This window comes from Emydura macquarii, unplaced genomic scaffold, assembly GCF_026122565.2.
Source record: "Emydura macquarii macquarii isolate MOO-44397 ecotype Brisbane River unplaced genomic scaffold, CSIRO-AGI_Emac_v2 contig_1483, whole genome shotgun sequence".
In the NCBI taxonomy this organism is placed as follows: Eukaryota; Metazoa; Chordata; order Testudines; family Chelidae; genus Emydura; species Emydura macquarii.
This window is the reverse complement of record NW_027131620.1, coordinates 3,325,460-3,343,481: the sequence shown is the minus strand read 5'-3', so window position 1 is coordinate 3,343,481 and position 18,022 is coordinate 3,325,460. Positions and strand designations below refer to the sequence as shown.

Genomic DNA, 18,022 nt, shown 5'->3' with positions numbered 1-18,022 from the left:
GATTGGATATGGCACTTTAAAACCAAGAGGGGGGGAAAATAAAGGCTAGAAAACTGCTGCTCGAAACCTCGTCGCATCCTAGCGGTCTGCAGAGGGAGGCTGCGTTGGGTCCTTTTCTTTGTCTAAAGTCCGTTTCGATGGCGAAATGTGGTTGGCGAGATTCCAAAGCAAAAACCGAAAGGGAAGAGGGGGCTCTCTCGGTTCCCGGTGCACCCAGAGTACCGGGTCTGCTCCTAAGACGTGATCTCGAACTGGCGGTTGACAATGGCCTCCACCACCAAAGCCCAGCACCTGGACCATCCCTGGCTCTGCCAGATCCCTGAAGGCCGCCAGACAACGGGAGGAAGGGGAGAGGAACGTAGTGAAGGAAGAGAACATAGCTTATTTCAAAAAAAAAAATTAAAAAAAAAAAAAAAAAAAAAAAAATAAAATCAGAAGGGCGCTAAGGAAAGCTCCGTGTGTATGTGGCGTACGTGTAAAGCTTCCAAGAGGCAAGAGCGCAACATTGGCAGGGAGGAGACGGGACGAGGCTCCGTAAAAATAATAATTAAAAAAAAAAAAGCGCCGGACGGACGACTCTCACAGGCCCGATCCTAGAGGGAACCTGCCGTAAAAGGGAGTTGGGAGCCGTGTTGCACCAGCAGGAGGGTGGGGGCGGGGATGAGTTTTTCCTTTTCAAGGACAGCCCCTTCCTTTAACGCACCCCCTTTCCCCCCGCCCCGATGCCTAGAATCGCCGCCCTACAATTCCTTAGAGCAACTGCAGGCCAGGGGCTCCTTTTTCCTGAGTCCGGGGCAGTTTCCTGCTAGCCACAGCTGAGTCCCCGGGGGCCGGGGCTCAAAGGCACGTGAAGTGCAAAATGTGCAAGAAGGAAGCGTCGACGGTGACTTTCCAGAGCGCGGAGGTTCCACTGCAGCCAGAAGGGTCTGGGGGCTCAGGCAGCGGGGCCAGGCGTGGGGGACGGGGGCGTTCAGTCGACGAACCTCTGACAGGCTTTCTTCCACCGGCAGGCTGTGCACCACATGTCCCGGTTCTCCATCCCGTACACCTTGCGGCACTTCTTGGCCTCGCCGCGGGGCTTCCTAGGGGAGATGAGCGAACGGGCCCGTCAGAGCGGGGCTCTGCCTCGGACACGGGAGACAGGGCCCGGCGGAGACGGAGGGCAGCGCACTCCTGGGGCGCTGCTGTGACGGGGCCAGGCATTCTGCAGCGGCCCCGGCTCTTTGAGACCCTAGGGGGCAGGACTGAACCCCACATGTGCCCCAGCTGTGGCAGGTGAAAGGGGCACAGCCACCCCTGGCAGGGACACGGGCGAAGACAGCACAAGGTCAAGCACCGGGCTTGGGAACGTGGCATCTGTTCAGTGGGATGACAAGACTATCCACGGCCCTGCCAAGCTGCCGCCTGGTCCTCGCACGCCCCCTGCCTCCCCAAGGCCCAGTGCCAGGGTCCCAGGGACGCAAGCGCGGCCGTGCACCTTCCCCTTGCACACTCATAGCACAAGATAGCTGGAAAAGAGATGACTAAGGGGGGATACGATAGAGGGCTTTAAAATCAGGCCTGGTGTGGAGAAAGTAAAGAAGGAAGTGTTATTTACTCCTTCTCATAACACAAGAACTAGGGGGTCGCCCAATGAGATGAACAGGCGGCAGGTTTAAAACAAACAAAAGGAAGTATTTCTTCACACACAAAACGCACAGCTAACCTGTGGAACTCCTTGCCAGAGGATGTTGTGAAGGCCAAGACTAGAACGGGGTTCAAAAAAGAGCTAGATAAGTTCATGGAGGATTGGCCCATCTATGGCTATTAGCCAGGATGGGCAGGGATTGCTGTTTGCCAGAGGCTGGGAACGGGGACAGGATGGGTCACTTGCTGATGACCTGTTCTGTTCATTCCCTCTGAAGCGCCTGGCGCTGGCGGAAAGCAGGATACCGGGCGAGACGGACCACTGGTCTGACCCAGCATGGCTGTTCTTATGTTAAGCTGCACATTAATGGTGAGACAAGGGGGCTAGTGGAGCTGGGGAGGGATCCGGCTCCCAGAGCAGGCCCCCGTGGCTTTTCCTCTCCACCTGTCTATGGGGCACGGAAGGGACTAAATGCTCACACACCTGAAGTGTGCAGCTCCTTCCCAGGCTGGGAGCGCAGCTGGAGGCTGAGACGCCCACGCATCAGCTGTGGCTTCTCCCAAGAGCCACAGGTTCCAACCCCAGCAGGGTCGCTTCAGGCTGTGGCCCTGCAGAAACGGACGGTGGGTCCCGATGGCGCCGCCCCAACTCACCTGGTCCCCAGGGTTGGCTTTGGCACAGAGGGGGACACCGCGGTGTGTGTCTTGATGACGGTCGGGTGAGGGATCTGCGGCCGCTTCTCTCCCACGCCGGCGGGGCGGAGCGCAGTCAGGCACCCCTGGGGGAGGACACAGCCCACTGTGAGACCCTCCCGTCACAGCCAGCACTCACGGGCCAGCAGCCGTGACCCCGCTGGGGCAGAGCAGACAGGTCGCCAGCACGGACCTGCACCTGCTGGGATCCGACGCTAACCCACGGCAGGGCGAGGAGCCGTCGGCCCGCGGTCCCCACACTGGCACCTGGTGAGAGCAGGGCCCTCGTTCTGCCCCAGACTCACTGTGTGAGCATGTGCAACTCACGTCGCCTCGGTTTCCCCATATGTAAAAGGGAAACAACCCCCGACTTCAACCAGGGCCCAGGCAGCTTAGCGCATGCATGTGAAGCGTTCTGCAGTCCCTAGGCACGGGGCGCCACATGAGCCCAGACAGGAATAGAATCGAAGATCTAGGAAAAGAGGAAACTTTTCTATTCGGGGCTCTTTCGCTTTTCACATCGCGCCCGGCAAGAGCCCCGCACGGCAGCTGCTGCAACGCAGAAGCCGAGCCCCGCGGGCAGAATGCAACGTTTTGGAGTCTCTCTTCTCGAGCGCGACTGTTCTCAGTGCACGCGGCTCCCCGTTTCATGCCGAAACAGCCCGGTTTTGAGCCAAAACTACCCTGCCCGAGGCCACAGGCTTGTCGTGAACAGGACTCCTTTTGCAAAACGGAGACAGGAAAGCTTCAGACCCCTCCCTGCCCGGCACACTCGCTTCCCCTGTCTCTGCGGCATTCTCCCAGCCAGCAAACTGCTCCCTGCCTCCCTCTTTCCTCTCCGCTGACAGACTTGGAACGTCCCCTTCTCTCAGAGAGCGTCCTGCACTTGGGCACCTCTGGCACCGGGACCCGGAGCTGGGACGGGAAGGGTCTGGGGAATGAGCTGTGCCGTTCTAGGGCAGCCGCACGTCCCCTTGAGGTGACCGCACAGGCCATTCTAGGACTCCGGCCGCCTCTCTCCTGCCAGCCAACGCGTGGGGGGGAGTGGGGGGGGCGCTGTCTGGTTACTCACCGGGGACCCTTTAAAAACAACTGGTGACTGTGGCGCGGGTGGTGGCTGCTGCCAGGAGATGCTGAAGCCCATCCCACCCGGCAGGGTTTTCGAAGCGGCTGAGATGCTGACCGGAGCCATCGCCTGAAAGCCACAAACGTAACCAGGAGAGGGTGAGACACAACTGGGCGGGTGGACGTGGGGCAGCCAGGAAGAGCTGGGAAGGGGAAGGCAGGGACTAGCTCCCAAGGTGACCGGCTGCGGGTCAGTGGCGGCAATGCCCAGCGAGAGCTGCCCTGCGTGGGGCCCAGCTCAGCGGGGACTCAGGGCTGGCTAACACGGCACTACGCCCACATTGCCCGGAGGGGGCCGAGCTCTGGGCAGACCTGATGGACAGGTGCAGCGCCAAAAAAATGGCCATGGGGATCCGGGAACAAGCCCCTACCTAGCCTCCACCTGGCCACCCGGCGGGCATGTTGTGCCCCGTCAGGCAGGGCCAGCACTTCATGCCAACGCTCCAGTGGGGGAAGCAGGAGAGATGAGCAGAGGGAGTCCATGTCCAGCAGGGTTTGGGCGTTAAATACGTGCTCGGTACCTTCCTGCCATGGGCGTCTGGGCTCCCGGGGCTGCATGGGGCTTTCACATCACATGCGCTAACACAGGAGCTGCCCATTCACTCCAGCGTTCTGCCTCCCACTGGCCCATGCCACACACACTTGAGAGGAAGGGGTTAAAGCCCCACAAATACCACACCAGGTGGCAAGGAGGGACTGTCCCCCAAGCCCGGAAGCTGAGCAGTTTCAGCCCTAAAGCACAAGAAGCAAGAGCCCTTGGTCACTTCTACCCTGGCTCTGCCGCTGCTCTCATCTTTTGTCCTCCCTGAAACTTCCCAGATCTCCCGCCAGCCTCAAGCCGGACTCTGACTCGAGCCACGTTTCCACACGCGCCCCTGGCTGTGCCTGCAATAGCGGCCGAGCTCCCATCCATTGCATCCAGATCAGACAGCCTGGCTCCCACGCACACTGCCGGTCGTGCGGGCAAAGATCAGAGGCCAGACTGAGCCTCGGTCCCTCTAGGCAAACCTGCCTCCTGCTGCAGTGAGTTCCACAGCTCACAGCACCACCCTGCCTGATACAAGCCTTTCCTTCCCAGCACGGAGCCTTTCAATTCAGCTAAGCGCCCCTCAGCTAGAAAGCACTTCCTGAAAATGCCGCACAGCTCCCAACAGGGAGACATGGAGAGGGCCACGTTCCAAAGGCGCCACCCACGACCTCCACCCACAAACACCCTCTGGGAGGCTTGTCTGGTGCTGCAGGTGCCTCAGACCACCCAGGGAAGATGCGCCCTGTCCTAGGGACACTCAGCAGGACTGACGCAGGTGACATCAATGGAGTCGCCCTGGGCTGAGCCCGACATGGTTTCGACTCTGGGATCAAGGGGCCCACGGGTCCGCAAAGGCATCACTCCACCATCGGTGGGTCCCCCTTCCCCACCAACGCAGTCTCACCTGCTCTTCCCCATGGCCCACCTGATAGGCGTGGTCGGTATGGACGTGGCACAAGCTCGTTGGAGCTGAATGACTCAGAGGAGACACCACGGAGACCTCGGGCTTCACCGGCACCGGCGGGGTCCTCTGCACCTCCAGGACCGGGAACGCCGGTGGCACCGAAGAGGTGGGCGAGACGGGGGTCAGGCTGGACAGCCCATCCGTCAGGGAGTCCACGTTGACGTCCAGCTCCGTGTAGTAAAAGTCCTCCTCTCCGTCGCTCTGATCCAGGTCGGCTTTCCGGCTGCGCAGGGAAAGCGGAGACGGGCGTCAGAGGTGTTACCAGTCCTGCCCCAGCTAAGCGGGCAAGGCCAAAGGTCCTGGATACCTGCTGGGAGCGCCCCAGCCTATCTACCAGTCCTCGGGGGGCAGCAGGAGAGCCAGGGGGATTCCACGTCTGGCTCACCCCCGTCGATAGGGGCTGGCCGGGGATTGCTCAGCAATCTCCTGTTGGGCTGATTAAGGAAGGGGATGGAGCTGATGGACTCCAGGACAGAGCGCCAGCGCGAGGCTTCCCGAGTGGCAGATTTGCAGGAGGGGATGAGCTTTGGGAGAGCCTGCCCTGCCCACAGGACACAGTTCCTTCCTTCCCAGCCCTCCTCCGACTCCCTGGGCTGCCCGGTGCCGCCCCGAGCGCCGCAGGACCCAGCCCACCTACCCGAGGTGCACGATTCGGATGTGCTTCTGCATCCCCGAGGAGCTGCTCAGAACCTTGCCGCAGCTTTTCCACAAGCATTTGAACATCACCTTGGTGGAATTCTTGGGGGAAAGAGAGAGAGAAAATGAGGCACACAGCTTCCACTCGGGGCCCGGGCAGCCCCGCTCCGTGGGGCTCAGATCCTCACCTGGAAAGGGGGCAGAGGCTCTCGAGCCCACTGACTGGGCTGAGCGTGCGCGGGGAGGGAACGCGGGCCAGCGGTCGGAGCAGGGAACCGTGAGAATTCCCCCTCTGGCTAGGGTGAGCTCCTGAACGTGGGCATAGCTACGCTCCCTTCTCCGGGGGGGAGTTTGGGGCCTCATCTGCTGCCTGTAAAGCAGCTGGGACGCCCGACAGAAAAGGTGCTGGGAGAGGGGCTGAAGACCGCTCGGCAGCGGGAAAAGCCCAGCTCGCTGCAGGGACGCAGCCCAAACTGCTCCGGCTTCCTGTTCGCCCCCGCGTGCCGGGCAGGGGACTGGACTCTGAAGTTCAGTTACGGGCTCGGCGGGGGAGTCAGAGCCAACAGCCCCTCACTGTTACCGTAATTCAGCTGCAGTCACGCCCCATAGACAACACCCCTCGGCCCTGCAACCCGGACCCCGGGCCCGGCCCCCATGAAGCCCCCTCTTTGGGGGCGGGGAATGAACCTTTTTCTCCTGCCGCTGCGGCGAGGCCCCTTTCACGTCACGGCAGCGGGTCCGCGGGAAGGAAAAGCTAACCCGCTGAGCAAAGACCCGGCTCAGCTCTGGGGCTAGGAGAACACACGGCCTGAATCAGCCACTGCCGCCAGCAACAAAGCCGCGCAATGGAAAGGCAGGCCCAGCAGCCTCTACGGGACCCTGGCAGCCCGGCCACGCTGAGCGACCGGCGCTGACAGCTCCCCCCCTCTTCCTGCTCACCTTCCTCTTCCTGGGAATGGGGTCTCCGAAGAGGAAGTGGGTGGCTTCGGTCTCCTCGATGCCGTCGTCCAGCTGCGGGGCCGGCACGAAGCTCTTGGCCACGTCGGTGGAGAGCGGAGGCGAGGGGGTGGAAGGGGTGGAGCGGTCGCTCGGCGGGTCCCAGCTCCAGTCCCCGCTGTTGTTGCTGCTGCTGCTGTAGCTGGAGGACATGGGGGGACCCTCCTTCCAGGCCTCGCAGTGGAGCTCTGCGGGGGGGCAGGAGGAGGAGGAATTCAATCACCCACCGGCCCATAAAGGGCTCGGCTCTACCCCCCCCACACCGCACTCCCCTGCCCTTCATGGCGTGCGTGCGTGCGCCAATCGCTATGGGAGACGCGGATGAGACCGCCTGGGGAGGGGCCGATTAGCTCCCACCTGCTGGCGGGGGGAAGAGGGGCTCGTACACCTTCCTCTGAAGCATCTGTCTCTGGCAGCTGCCGGCCCCGGGCTAGACGGACCTCAGGGCCGATCCACTTCCCATGCGCCGACGCACGGACTGGGGGGCCTGAATTCCGCTCCCGGTGCGGGAGGAATTCCCTAAAGGGTTCCGATTTACACCGAGAGCGGCGCAGGGCCCAGCACCCCCGTGAGCGATCCCAGCTGGCCCGTCTGGGGGCTCAGCGCCCCGCCGTTACCTGGGCTGAGGGCGCCAGGCGGATGGCCGAGCACTAGAGGGCTGGTGGACAGGCTGGTGAGGACCGCGGCTGCCATGACCTCATCTATCCCCGCCTTGCCGGACAGCTTTCTGGAAGACAGACAGGAGACGGAAGGCACAGCAGTTAGATCCAGCTTACCTATTCTCCGGCCGTCACTCCGCCACACGCCCCAGCCCACCAACACCTGCTGAGACAACCCCTCGTCTGCCGGCCTCTCCCGACGCCACAGAGCGCCCTGCGCCTGGCACCGGTCTCCAGCCGCTGCTGGCTGTAGCCGTGACCCAGAGGGGAAAGGCGCCCTCCCCAGTTTGATTCCTGTTCCCGATCCGCCCGTGTGGGGCTCACACGAACCACACGCAGGGCAGAGAGGCCGGGTTGCGACTCTTGTGCTCGTCCAGCTTCAGTTCTTTTCGAGCCACCGCCGGTCAGGCAGGCTGGAGCGCATCGTACCCGGACGAGCTGTGCCGGGGCAGGGGGATTCCCACCCAGCTCTCTCTCCGCTGCCCAGCGCGGACGCCCCTGCCCCCTCTTGAAGGATCAATCCCTCCCCGAGGGCTACGCCAAGCCCAGAGCCGGGGCACCAGAGCCCAGGGCTGGCACTGCCAGGGGCGGCTCTCAGCACCGGATCCGCCGTGGCTGTCACGAGCCGCCTCTGAACCTGCCCAGGGCAGCAAAACCGAAGCCACTGCCTTTGCGCGTCATGCTCCGCATGTGGGCACAGACACCAGCGTTTAAACATGGGTGTGTACAGGCGGGAGAGCGGCCACCGGGGGAAGAGAAAGCGGCCGCGTCCCACAGCCAGCAGGGCCGTTCCTGAGCCACTAACACAAAACAAGAGGGACGGCAGCGGAGGCCTACGTCAATGGAAGACCTGCGGCCAACCGGCTCCCAACGCCCAGGCCGGGCTTTCTGGGCTCTCGGGCACTTCCCTCTCCAGCAGTGGATCACGCTGAGGACCAAGCCCTGGGCATGTCCCCGGCTGGGAGAAAGGCTGCCGGAGCGTCTCCCCAGCCCGCCACGAGAGGGAGACCGAGGAGCGACTGCTCACCCCTGCAAGGAAGGGGCCTAGATCACGGGGTAGCACAGAGGCGCAACCCGCCTGGTGGGTCACAGGCCAGCCGTGGGGCACGATGAGCTGCCAAGTTGCGGGGGGGGCCAGGGGTTTGTGCCTCCCGGGCTGGCAGGAGCAGAGATGTCCTGTCCGCTAGCCGCTGGGCAGGCTCTCGCCACCAGGGGCGGCTGGCAGAGTGGCTGCCGTGGGGTGCAGGATCTGGAACGGCCTAGATCGGGGTCCAGCAGCGAAGCCGGGCAGTGAGCAAAGCGCTTTCCTTGATCACAGGCAGGTAAATGGTGGGAGGATGGGAAAGGAAAATAAGTGAGCCCCGATGCAAAGCGGGGTGGTACGTGCAGCTGTACGCTGCAGGGCCAGAGCCCCCACAGCAGAGAGCCCTGTGTGACCCCCCCCCCAGCGCCAGCCTGCCCCTACCCCCACTCACTGTCCCTTTAAAAGCCAGCAAGATTCACACCCCCCCCCTTCAACTCGGTCTGCACCATGTGATGCACCAGAGCCAGCCAGCTGGGGCTGTGAGACCAGCCAACAGCGGAGAGAGCTGGGGAGGGAGGGGGGTGGATGCACACAAGGCCTCTGGCTGCCAAGCGCCTTTTCTGGGTCAACGTCTAACTGAGAAAACCCCGGGCGGGGGCTGGCCGGGCCGCCTGAGCAGGGGGGGAAAGAGTCGCATGCTCATCCAGGGCAGGGGGCAGCACCTGGGGAGAGGCTGGGGGGCGGGAGTTGCTCCCCCTCTGGGTTCTCTTAAAACACCTGGTTCTCCTCGGTGCTGGACCACACTCGGGCCGTCCAGGAACGATCCCCCACAACTCCCCCTCCCCACCTTAGGCAGGCAGCCATCCTCCTCCTCCTCCTCCTTTCATGGACGGGGAAACTGAGGCACAGAGGGGGTACAGTGGCTTGTCCACGGAAAGATGAGCCCGTGGCTGAGCACCACGGAGCCCTGGATCACACGCCTGCCCCCGGTCCCAGCACCAGCACGGAGGGTGGAGGCAGCCTTGGCGACGCGCCCCTGCCGTCCCGGAGCTATTGGCTTTGCGTGAAGGGACAAGGTGCTCTCAGCTCAGAGAGGCTGGCAGAGCCTGCCGGGCTCCAGGCAGCCGCGGCGTGTCACGGGTTCAAATCCACACATGCCAAGGGCAAGCCAGCAATCCTTGGCGGGCATCACCTGCCGAGAGCCAGAGGTGGCATCACGGGGCCGTTAAGCAGCTGACAAGCTCTAGCCTCCCTTTCTCTGGGGGTGGGAGAGTTGCACCCAGAGCTGGGTTGGGGGGAGGGGGCAGGGGTTCAGTGGGGGAGGGGAAATATGAAGGGGGTGTCCAGCAAGGAGTCCCTGGAGATTGAAGAAGGAAGCAGCAAGGGTGGGGAAGATCCGTGGTGTCCCATGGAGTGTGGGGCTGGGGCCGTGGAGGCTGGATGGAGGCTGCAGTACTGTTAGTTCAAGGGGAGAACTCTAAGGAGCTGTCTAGGGTATTTGGGGGGGGAGGGGGGGCTTATTATGGGGGGGGGGGGGGGAGGACTGGCGCGTGGCTGCGACGTGCAAGAACGCATAATAAAATGCTGTCGTAGGGCTACGCTGGGATTCGTCCGCTGGTTTCAGTTAGAGCTGGGCACTCCCGGTATTTTATTAGCGTCAAAGGAATAAAGCAGCATCTGAATGGGTAAAACAAACAAAGCAATTCTCCCACAGTAAAACGGACATTCAATCACAGCTCTCTGGAGCTCGCTCTGCTAGAGACGGTGCCTGCTGCCGGCCAGCTCCTGCCTCCCTGCCCTGCCCATCCTGCAGCTCCAGGCCATCACAGAGATGGGTCAGCGAGGGGGGTTCCCTCCCCAAGAGGGGCTGGCTTCTCTAGGGGCCTATCAGCCTCTCCGGCCCGTGGCTGTCCCCTGCTCTTTGTAAACCAGAGCTCTGCCTGCGATGGCATCGGATGCTTTGGTCCGGCACATCAGGGTAGGAGCCATGGCCCAGGATGCTCCCGTGTGCGCACGGCCTCCCCGCCCTGTGTCCAGAGACGCTGGCAGCAGCGGCTTGTACGACCCTAGCTCCTTCCCACCTTCGAGAGGCGGGCGCTGAGCCCACGGCCCCTGGCTGAGCGCGCTGCAGGCTGCCTTCTCGGCGCTGCGCCCACAGCCTCTCCCCAGCACCGCCCACGCCACTGCCCTCTTCCCAGGCCCTTCGGCCTCTGGGAGAAAGCAGCTCGGGGAAAATAAAGCATAAAAAAACCCCAAACACCACAAACCTCCCCCATGTCTCCCAGTAATGAACGTCCTGCAAACCCGCTCCAGCAGCAGGAGTCAGCCACACTGGTATTTATAGCACACGGGGGGGACGAGAATTTCTTGGGCAGTCGCTCTGATGCCAAATGTTGCATTCCCTCGCTTTCCCCCCGGCTCCCCTCACACCCACAGCCTGCGGCCTCCTTCCAAAAGCCAGCAAGGCGCTCCAGGCTGGATTGATCCCTGGGGTAGAACTTTACAGGCCCCCGCCTGTGGCTTCCCCACACCAGGGGGAGTGGCAGAAGCAATGGAGCACAGATATTTGGTACGCGCAGCACCCATGCCGGAGGGTGGCTCACCGGGCCCACACTACCACCCTTGTTAACCTGCCCCTTCCACTTCAGCTGCGTCGATTTCCTAGCCATCAGCTAGTACCTGCAGGGAGAGCATTTCTCCAGTGCGCAGGTGGCTAACAGAATTCAATCAGGTTTACACAGTCTTCCGTTCCTGCTCCATGCACGAGGCTTACATCAGAGCATCGCGGTCCTAGCACAAGAGGATGGCCCTGAATTGGCATTTACAGTCAGCCTTAAGGGCAGCAGGGAACAACCACCCCATCATCGAGGCTGACCTCCCGCCCATCACAGGCCCCTAACTCCCACCCCGTTACCCCGGCATCGAGTCCAAGAACCGGGATCCCACGGACGTACGACACCCCTATCGCCTGCCAGAGACAGAGAACAGGCGGACTGAGGTCACCGCTGCAATGCCAGGGAATGGATTTGGTGCGATTCTGGCCGGGATCGGCCGGGTGTGTCTGCGGCCTGCCTCGCAGACAAAGCCGCTGCAGATGTGATGTCTAACGCCTTGGATCCCTGTGACCAGCCCTTGATTTTGTTGGCATTCAGGTGGTCTCTGCCTGGCTGGCCATTGCTCTCCCTGTGCCACAGGTTAGCATGGTACTCGACTGTCTCCCCGCTCGACCTGCATCACTCCCCTACCCCGGCTCAGCTATTGGCTCCAGCAGATTCTCCCCCCGCCCCGTGCCACTGAGAGCTCAAAACCCATTTAACCTGCAGCGTTTCACCCCAACGCTGCCAGGGCTGTCAAGCAGGCCCTGGCCAGGCTGCAGGTTGCCCTGGGATTAGTCACAGCGCAGGGAGCAGGAGTGCAAGAGGCCCTGGCAGTAACCCGCAAGGCCCGGACCAACCCAGCAGCGTCCCCGCTCTCCCTCCAAGTGCCAGCATCCGCTCTTCCTTTCGGCCTCAGAGCAGAGCTCTGCGTTCCCAGCCAAGGGGGCGGCTCCTATTGTGCAATCACCACGTCCGCCTGAAACTTCCTCGCCTGCCCCTTCCCGGCCTGCATCTGGCCCCAGAGCCAGAGTCTGGCAACTTGACGTCGTGCAGGAAGCAAACGCCGCTTTGTCCTGCTGCAGAACAGATGCAGCAGGAACTCGGCGCAGTCAGGCGGAGCCTGGCTTTTCTGCCGGAGACACTCAGGCATTAAGGCCGGAGGAAAGCAGAGGAATAGGGGAAGTCACCATTCTTTAGCCCTCCCCCCAGGCACCAATGACCATCAGCCGTTTAAAGGGCCAGGGCGGTCAGAATGAATCATTCCCCCAGGCAGGGGACTGTGCTGGGGGGGAGCAGTGGGATTGGATGGCCCGGTGCCAGATTAGCCAATTGTAGCAGCAAGAGCTGGGCAGCTTCTCCTAAAGAGCCACTTGAAAATTGTTTCTTCCTGTCTTTAAATAAATGCGGGCTGGGAGGAGGGACAAACAGCGAGCAAGACAAACGAAAAAACCAGACACTTTTCACAGCGTGTCAGGGCATGACGCGAAAACAAGCAGCCCTTGGCTTAGGGGCCCGAATCTGCCTTGCTGGATCCACCGGGAAACGAGATTGCAAATCTACACTGAATCCAGCCCACGGCCACGCCTGGAGTGCAGGACAGGACAGGACAGGACAGGCCAGACCTGCTGGGGGGAGAAGGAGGGGCATTTGGGACAGACTTGGAGAGCGGGAGCCTCCAAGGTTTGTTATTTTCTATTCTCTCTGGCGCTCCTGAGAAGCTCCTGCACCCTGCAGCACAGAGGCAGCGCAAGCTTCCCCGTCATGCAGGGTCCCTGCCCTCCGGAGCTTTACACAGCAGCTGTGCCTGTTTGCAGCACTTGGCACTCATCTGGAGTGACAGCCAAACGCTGGCCCCCGCTGGCCCTCACTCCTCACCCATAAGCAGGGCTGCAGCCAGAGGGCAAGGCTTGCCCGGCAGCTCCTCGGCAGGCACCCCCGGGCAGGCACCCCTTCCCTTCTCACTGCCCCCCGCGGCGGAGCACAGCAGGGCAGCAACAGCAGACCCACGCCTGGGAGACAGCCAGGTTTGGGGTACCAGGCCAGAGCAGGGCACGAAGATAGCCAAGGGGAAGGCAGGAGAGAAGCAGTGGGCGTAGCAAACTGGCTGATGGGGGGCAGTTGAGAGCAAAGAAACGGAGGCAGGAGAGCAAATACTCAGAGCTAACAGGAGAGGGGTGGGTCTTGCGGCTTGGGCCCAGGGCCCTGACTCGGCCCATGATGGAGAGTGCAGCATTTTCTGCTCCTGGGTTAATATTTAGCAGGGCTGCTCAGGTTTCCCAATCCCCAACCTTTGCCAGACAGCTGCCAAGTGCACACAGAGTTTGCTGCTGCCTGGCGGCTGCCTCCCCTCCCACAGCACAGCACAGCCAACCTCCCGCCTCCAAGGTGTCATCTGTCTGGCTCTCTCCATCTGGGAGCTGGACACATACCTAGACCAATGGCACCGGTGGCTAAGCACCCCCAGGGAGCATGCTGAGATGCACCATAGCACCCCATCTGCTTCCCCCTCCCCCCCCCAGATCTCACTCCCACCACCAACCCCCTGCTCCCAGCTCCGTTCGGTCCATTGCAGGCTCCCTGCCAGGAGTCCTAGGAAGGGGCGGCTAGTGGATACTAGAACAGCACAAAGACACTCTGGCTACCACTAAGCCAAGTGTCCCTTGTATGGGCCACTGGTACGCCTTTCGATTCTCTCTAGGGTTTTTATACGCTGCCTGTTACGCTTGTGTGTAAACACCCAGCATCTGAGCTGCTCGGGACGGGCAAAGGGGAAGGGGACCTGGTTAACCTACTACAAACCTACTACTCGCGAGCTCAAATCCATGCCATCCGTTTACAAGAAATGTTCCAACCCAGCTCCCAGCATCATGGCAGCTCCCCACCCTCCATTAGTGGGTTTCCACCCGCCCACGGAGGACGGGAGAGGGTTGGGAAGAGATTGATGGCGCCTCTGGAATTCTATGGGGAAACCACCAAGAGTCCCCACAGCTACTGCTCTGGGGCAGGCGAGGCCAGCGTTCCCAGTGCCCCACATGCACTGAGCAGATGCGCGGGGCCAGCCGAGTGGAGAATCTGGCCAGCTGGAGCATCGTGTCGGAACAGGATTAATAGTTTAGCCACAAAATTGTGCAATGTTACCGCCTGGCTGGGTGAGCGGTTGGATGGCGGCGCTGCAGCTGCAAAAAGTGCGGTGGGGGAGGGAAAAGACTGTAGGGTGAAGCTCTGTCCCACGTCTTTAACTGGCTAAATGGGACAAGCTCAGGGACAGACCAGTCACTTGTACTTGGCTTTTAGAGCCACACTCAGGGTCACCAGCTGGGGCAAAGGGAGGCAGCTATATACAGAGTCTACTCAGAGCTTAATCTCATCCAGTCCAAAAATAACCCATAGACCGTTTTCATACAATCTGCTAAACGAGTGGTACATGCTGGCCCATGGCTTCTCGGCCGGCCGCTCAAGCTAAGCAGGGCCTGCCAAGTGCAGTACGAGGATGGGGAACCACCTCCACACATGCTGGAAGTACCCAGCTGCTGGAAGAAATTGTGCTGGTGTCTCCATAGGAGGCACCCTTCGATTACAGTTGGTATTTTTTTTTTAAATAATAAAGGTTCAGATCATTTGTGGCCGTTTAAGATCCTAAAGGACACCCCCTTCCACACCACACCCTGGCATCATTCCAACTCCAGCCCTGACTATCGGCCTGCGGCGTCAAGTGGATTCAGCATCTTCCTACCCTCTACTAGTGCTTAGTAATGCTTGGTGCTGTTCAACTGTTACTGCGGTTCACACCAGAGGTGGCTGCACTCCAATGGTGGGTAAACCCGTCTCTCCCCAGAAGGAACTCTCAGTTCAGCATCCCTAAACACAGCATTCTGCTCATTCAGCTCCCCCTTTCTCATGAGGCGTGGGCCCTAGCCTACAAGTAATCTACTTATGACTAGGCCTGTCTACAGCCAGTCAGAGGCTGAAGTTGTAGAATTAAAGGCACACAGGGTCATTGGTAGAAAAAATAAAATAAAAAAATCCCTCTTCTGCACTGCCATGTTCACTTGGTGCACCCCAGAGCTGGCTGGATTTCAATGGTCAAGTCTGCATGGGAAGTGGTTTGGGGATGAAGTGTATTGTATACACAGGCAGTCACGATTAACAATAACGAAGTCTAAAGAGTCCCTAGAACACCACTCCAAGAATCATGTTCGTTTCCCATTAGCTGGAACTAAGATTTCACACATGAACCACAGCAGAGGAGAAAGGGTGTAGCTCCGACAGCCAGAACATAAAACTCTGACAACTGGATTTAGTTTATTATTTCTTAAAGTGATGCCCCTTGAGTGAGTTTGCATGACATTCTACTCAGAGAAGCAGAACCGGTGGGAGACCAGGGGAGGGAGAAAGAAGTGAGACAATGGGGGAAGTTATGCAAAAGCAGCACCCAAAGTCTTGAAGTGTAAAGGTGAGCAGGGCGGGAAGAGCCAGTGCTCTAATGATACGAGAGAGGGGGAAAGGTCTGCTATTGTTTCACATTTGAAATTCAGGTCAGTGAGCCTGGACGAGGGTATGCGAAGAAGTGATAACTAGAGGTTTCAGTGCACCCGCAAGCCAAGAATACTCAGGTGAAATTCTCTGTCCTGTGCTACGGAAGAGGTCAGTCTATCAAAAGGCTGCGCTACAGGAAGCTGCTCTCTCTGCGCTGCAGAGATTGCAACCTAGTCCCCACAAGTGTAGGGGCAGCATGAGGAACTCCCTCCTGGTTTTGCAGGGAAGCTGTGGGAGGGTGAAGGAAGCCAGCAGCCTGGGTCTGCTGGATAGAAGCCTGGCACCGTAACTGAAAGAGAGCGTCCTGGCTCTCCAACGGTGGAGCAGCCCGCTGGTTGCTATTTTAGCCTCCTCCCCCCAGGGAAAGCCATGGGTCAGTTTGCCCAGCAGTGGAGTATCGAGGATCTGGAGCTGCTAAGGGGTAAGAGACCTCTGGAGCTGAAGCTGCCTGGTAAAGCCCCCACTTTCAGCCAAGATCCACCCACCGCGCTGAGGCCCCTGCCCTCTCATACATTCTCAGTGCCCCTCCTGCCTTTCACAGGCGCACCCTTTTCGAGAAGGGCACTTGTTTTCCCATGTTTGCTTTGAAAACCACCCAGCCTTTTTAGACGTACATTTTGTAAGAAAGGAAGCAAAGCGCCCTTTGGCTCCAGTTCAACGAGTCCAGTCTAGATAAGAATTAGCAGCAACGGAGAAGTTAAATTAAACAAATTAACAAGTCAAGCCCCTGAACGCAGCTCAGCCGCACGCACCGACACGTTTAAAGATGTCACGATGTACGTAGTGTTTTCTTGCTGTCGGCGTAGCACGAAAGAAATAATAAGAGCTGCGTCGTTCTGGTTTCTGATGCATTGTCTAAAACCATGTTTAAAAAGGATGCTATAAATCAAAGGTTTTAGGCTTCCTTAGGCCTTTGTTTTGTTAGGGAGTCCAGAAATAAATTATAGAAATTAAGTAAGACTTAAAATAAATGGGCCCAAAAAGGAGAAATTTGCACGCTTCAAACATTTATTGTTAAAAATAGTGATAAATGAACCAATAAAGTTTGGGAACTGCTGGGCTAAATGATCAGAGTAGCCCCTTTTCTAGCCCTGAGGTCAGTGAAACACTGACATTACCAGAAACTGGAACTGACTTCTGTCTCTACTGCTAGTCAGGTGATTTAAGCCCCATCTACATTAGTAAAGTTTTCACCAGTCTATCATCAATTTAGGTGCTAATCTCTCTAACAAGACAGAGCCTCAGACTCTATTTTTGTTTACAGCTATTAAAAAACATGGGGGGAGAAAGGAGGTCTGCATTAAAGATCCACCACTCCCAGCCCTTTCGCTTAAAATGGAAGAGGCCATGGTAGGGCCACCAAGAAGTTATCCAGCACAGCCAGGCAGGAGCTGATTTGACAACCTTCCTGCTAAAAACACAGCCTTCCTTCTGCAGCACAGAAAGGCAAATATCCCATTTCTAAAAACTCCTTTGCAAGTCACCTCTACCAGGGGACCCTGCCAGTTTGAAGCGAGCGGGCGCCTGCTCTCTCCTTCCGACAGACACCCCCACAGCTCAGCCCGTGGGAAACAACTCTCTGAAAAGATCCACTTTCCGCTTGCGATGCCGTTGGTTTCCCCCCTGCACTCCTTTCAGCGCCGACACGGCCGACGAGCCCAATCTGCCGCGCGTTGGGTTAGAGCCAGTTTCGCTATCAGGCGCGGAGCGCTGCAGTGTTTGGGTTGCAAACAGCCCAGGGGGAACATGTATTTGTTTAAAACCCCAGCTCCCCTCCGCCCCCGCCGGAATAAAATAACGCGTCTACATTCAGACCCATCCCAAGGGGGCCGGGTCACAGGCCGCGATTAGATCGACATGTGGGGCCCGTCCTGAATCAGCGGCCTGCTCCGAAACGCTGCAGCCCTTGTTCTGGCCGGGGGGGGGGGGAGGCAACTTGCTGGATTCACACAAACCACAAGGCCGCCGGCAGCTCGGCTGTGGGTTATCAGACAACAGCGAGGGATTTTTTTTTTTTTTTTTTAATAAAAATAAACAATCGCACTGGGGCAGGCCCCTCCCTCGCCAACAGGCGGCCAAGTACCGTCGCCGTGGCGACAGAAGAGCCAATGGGAAGGCAGTTGCCAACTGGTTTGGCAGCTTAGTGCAAAGAGTCCGTGGTCCAGCCCCCCCAAAACACGCCTCCCCCCCCCCCCCCCCCCCCGCTTCCTGGGGCTGCTTTTGGCCCACAGAGCGCGGAGCCAGAATTAGCCCAACTCGGCGGCTGGGGGCAGAGCGGGCGGGAGCCCCGAGAGCTGGGGCGAGAACCTCCCGCGGCCGCCCCTCCGCACGCGAGTGGGAAGGAAGCAGAGCCTCGCCCGGGCAGGGCCGCGAGGGCCTGGGGGGCCCGGCCTGCTTGTGCCAGTCCAGCCGCCGAGCCAGGGCTGGATTCGCCTCCAGCTGGCCACCTCTGCCCTGCCTCCGCTCCTCTCCCCCACTCCCCCAAGGGCCAGACCTGCTCCCCCTCGTGGCAAGCCATGTTACCTGCATTGCTCACACCCACAGACTGCCTTGAACAGCTCCCCCTCTGGCCCCCCCTGCTCAGGGGGTCTCCAGCAGACTGCCCCAGTGGAGGGCAATTAGCAGGCAAGACAAAAA

At 59.8% G+C, this 18,022-nt stretch overlaps 1 protein-coding gene across 3 annotated transcripts in view; it reads right to left on the bottom strand.

Moving 5' to 3' along the window:
• Window positions 1-293: 293 nt before the first annotated feature.
• SLC2A4RG (SLC2A4 regulator) overlaps window positions 294-18,022 on the bottom strand; it is a 42,102-nt gene continuing 24,373 nt past the window's right edge. Inside the window, exons 3-9 of one of the 3 annotated variants that reach the window (XM_067554049.1) lie at window positions 7,187-7,296; window positions 6,513-6,757; window positions 5,575-5,675; window positions 4,899-5,160; window positions 3,392-3,514; window positions 2,281-2,405; window positions 294-1,082 (exon numbers count right to left, since the gene is read on the bottom strand). In XM_067554049.1, the coding sequence (XP_067410150.1) occupies window positions 971-1,082; window positions 2,281-2,405; window positions 3,392-3,514; window positions 4,899-5,160; window positions 5,575-5,675; window positions 6,513-6,757; window positions 7,187-7,296 (1,078 nt within the window). In that variant the 3' untranslated portion in view covers window positions 294-970. Of the gene's footprint in view, window positions 1,083-2,280; window positions 2,406-3,391; window positions 3,515-4,877; window positions 5,161-5,574; window positions 5,676-6,512; window positions 6,758-7,186; window positions 7,297-18,022 lie in introns of all 3 variants that reach the window. The other 2 variants (XM_067554050.1, XM_067554051.1) reach the window with 2 other exon arrangements.